Source organism: Mesitornis unicolor, unplaced genomic scaffold (assembly GCF_000695765.1).
Source record: "Mesitornis unicolor isolate BGI_N332 unplaced genomic scaffold, ASM69576v1 scaffold3189, whole genome shotgun sequence".
NCBI lineage: Eukaryota > Metazoa > Chordata > Aves > Mesitornithiformes > Mesitornithidae > Mesitornis > Mesitornis unicolor.
The window spans coordinates 55,816-59,203 of record NW_010207792.1 but is presented as its reverse complement, the minus strand read 5'-3'; the positions used below and the strand labels follow the sequence as shown (position 1 = coordinate 59,203).

At 32.8% G+C, this 3,388-nt stretch overlaps 1 protein-coding gene across 1 annotated transcript in view; it reads left to right on the top strand.

Moving 5' to 3' along the window:
- The window catches only part of LOC104546760 (rho GTPase-activating protein 5-like), an 11,484-nt gene extending 8,297 nt beyond the window's left edge, over positions 1-3,187 (top strand). Inside the window, exon 4 of the mRNA XM_010192238.1 lies at positions 755-3,187. Within this exon, the coding sequence (XP_010190540.1) occupies positions 755-1,085 (331 nt within the window). The 3' untranslated portion in view covers positions 1,086-3,187. The remainder of the gene's footprint in view (positions 1-754) is intronic.
- The last annotated feature ends 201 nt before the right edge of the window (positions 3,188-3,388 follow it).

Genomic DNA, 3,388 nt, shown 5'->3' with positions numbered 1-3,388 from the left:
GGAATGTTTGTTGGTTTTTATAGGTTTTTTTTTCTTGTAATAGTGAATTTAGATCGTAAGTGAAGAACCTGCATCAGCCCCTGCTTAAAAGCAGGGTACTTCTAGGAAGAGAAACCCAGTTGGAAACCTTTATGTTGTACATTGAAAAATAAAATTAGTGTGCGTTGATATTGGTGACATTTCCACTGATTATGTTCTTTACACCTTGGCCAAGTTTTGTTGCTGGCCAGTATAAAAAACCTGCAGAGATGTGCTTTAATCAGCACTTGGGTTTTTTTGGTTTCGTGTTTATTTTTAACAAGTCCTCTAATGTGATGCCTTTTTCTTTGAGTGCCACAGATGCTAGTTAATATCTGACTGTCCTGCAGTAAGAAGCCATTTCTGTCATTCTTCTTCTAGACATTTTAATGGACAAAATTTTAATTTTATGAAATCCTGTAGCTGGTTGAGAAATTTAAAGTTTGTTATTGTTACTTCCGAATGTTGGTGGAATGTTGAACTTCTTTCTTGATTAAAAGCTTAATCAGGTTTATATTTGTTAGCTGTCCAAATCTGGAAAAGTCATGGTTTCTAAATTTTCTTCTGTGTAATTGCTCGAAGGAAACAAGAGCAGTTGTTTTAATGGGTACCTGGAGGAAAGTAACAAAAATCTTGAGATTGTTTAATAATGCTCACAGTTAGAGACCTATGAACGTATTTTTAGTTGATTGCATACCGGTTTTAATTCACTCTGTGCATGTCGTTCTCATTTCAGGGTTAGTCAGCAATATAAAACCAACTTTATGACTGCTGATAACTTATCAATTTGCTTCTGGCCTACTTTGATGAGACCTGATTTTGAGAACAGAGAGTTTCTGTCTACCACCAAAATCCACCAGTCGGTTATAGAGACCTTCATTCAACAGTGTCAGTTTTTCTTTTACAACGGAGAGATCGTAGAAGCACCCAACCCAGTGGCCTGTCAGCCACCGCCTTCCAATGCAGTGCAGATGGTGGAGCCCATGGTACCTCTTCAGTTACCGCCACCGCTGCAGCCTCAGCTGATCCAGTCACAGTTACCAGCAGACCCTCTCGGTATTATCTAGGTAGAAGATGATTGCAGGCAGCCTGGCACTGGACAGTAAGGACAAGCTATAGACATGCATGTTTCAGGATACAGTAATGTACTTCATATTTATGAAAAATAATTCCCATCCAGCTGATTGGACATCTTTTTGTTATATCCCGTACTGTGTTCCTCATTTGTACACACTGCAGATAAAAACTATGTGATAAGCATGACTGGAGAGGTTTAATTTTTAAAAGCAAAAATAGCTATAAAGTACAAAGCTGCTGCTGCATGATACCTTATTGCAATCACTATATCATTCCTGTGACGGTTTGTCACAATATATTGTGAATAAAATTTTTCTATAGAAATTTAATGATTTAAAAAATTACATTTATGAAACATTCGATGCTTACAGCCTGCTTTATGGCTGTTTTTGTTATTTAACATGCTATTTTTGGCAATTTTATTCACATTCAGGCGTTCTGTGTAAACAACTAAAGCCCAGCTATAGTTTATTTTGTAATCTCCTGGCTACTTATGTGGCGGTATGCTTAGGATGGTATATGGAAAAATGCAAAATGCACTGTTGAGAATTTTACAATCCCTCACCATCCATCTTTTCTTGTAAGTAAACCTGTGGACAGTTTGTTAAGGGTGGGTGAACTTGCTTATGATTTCTTACAGCACAATACCAAGGACACGCTTGTTGTAAAAGTGAGTTTCAAATATTGTACAAAAATTTTGATGTTGCCTACATATTTCTTTATGTTCCATTACTGAACTACACATTTTGTAAAACTGTTAATTCTGTAAACAGCTGCATGTTTAAGAGATCATTGATGGTCTTGTAAACTTAATCTAATATATTTTAGATATTTTAATTTTTCCCACATGGGAATACATGTAGTGTTTAGAAAATAGTTCATGACATTTTCATATAAGGTTATATAACTTTTCATACATAAACATTAATTTTGTTGTAGTAAAATTCTCTAAACCAAACAATGTTTTAATCTAGGACTTCAATTAATCTATTCTTTAAATCTATTTTTATGTGACCCTTTAAAGATATACAAAAATGCATTGCTAATACATAGCAATAAATACTTTGGGTACTGACAATTAACCTCTTTGGAGTGTGTATATATAAAATCATATAAACTTGTATTCATATTTTTTTCCTGTGGTATGTTGTACTAAAAATTCGAATGACTGATTCTTTTTTTTTTTTTGCACCATTTTTTTAAATTATCTCTTTTTTTTTCATTTATTTTCCTTTTACATTGGTACCAATTTTGCTGTAAAAGAATGCTGCTTAATTTAAATCTTTTGGTTAAATATTTTGTTAGTGGTAAAGAATTTAGAAGGTTACAAATTGTAGCAAAGGGGAGACCATAGATAAACACTACCTGTGAGACTTTTCATAGCAGCTTTTTTCTTTCATGCTCAAAATACACCTTTTTAGGTCTGCAAAGAAGAAGACAGTTTTGGCTCATTCAGCTGCTAGAATGTTTTGTGTAGTTTAAACAAAAAGCTTTATGATGGTCACTGTTGTAATCTTCACTTATAACAAGATTTGAGATCGTCTTGTATGTATTATAGTAAATAGATGATTTTGAGAATTAAGGCTTTTAAGAGTTTGATTTGCTCCATTTTCCCAAAATAAAAATTGCCTTTCCCACTTATGTCCTAGGTATTGTACTTATCTAATTATGACTTGGATTATCATTCTAGATTATTATGATACCATAAACCCGGCTGCTGTTTGAAGTACATGTATATTATAAATTATCTTGATATTGTGTTATATTCTTGCAAGTAATTATCTTTTCTAAGAAAACATAAAAAAGTCAACCCTATTCCTATTGCAGAGCACACAGGAATTAATAGTACAATAAAGTCTGTCCTGTAAATTGTAGTATTCTTAACTTGTTCTACTTTACCTGTTGTCTATATAGCTTTTTATTTATAGTTGTCAGTCTAATCTTGGCATGTTTAGCAAAGAAACTTCAAGAGTTTTATAAACTATTTCTAGGTTGCTAAAGAATTTATTTTTCTACTGTATATGGTATAGACAAAGCATCACCTGTACAGGAAACAAGTCTATTTCTAATTGAAGTAAGCTTAAAAATAAATGCCAGTCATATCCATATTTAAAGGTTCTATCTATAAAGTATCTCCAGTCTTTGTAATGTGAATTACATTTTAAGCTTTCTACAAATTCCTAGTTGTTTGCCATATTTTACTGACTTTTGAATACTAATTTTTAGAATTCCATTAACATTCCATTTCATGACAAACTTTCACGTTGAACTTGTGATCAGAAATTTTTGCAGT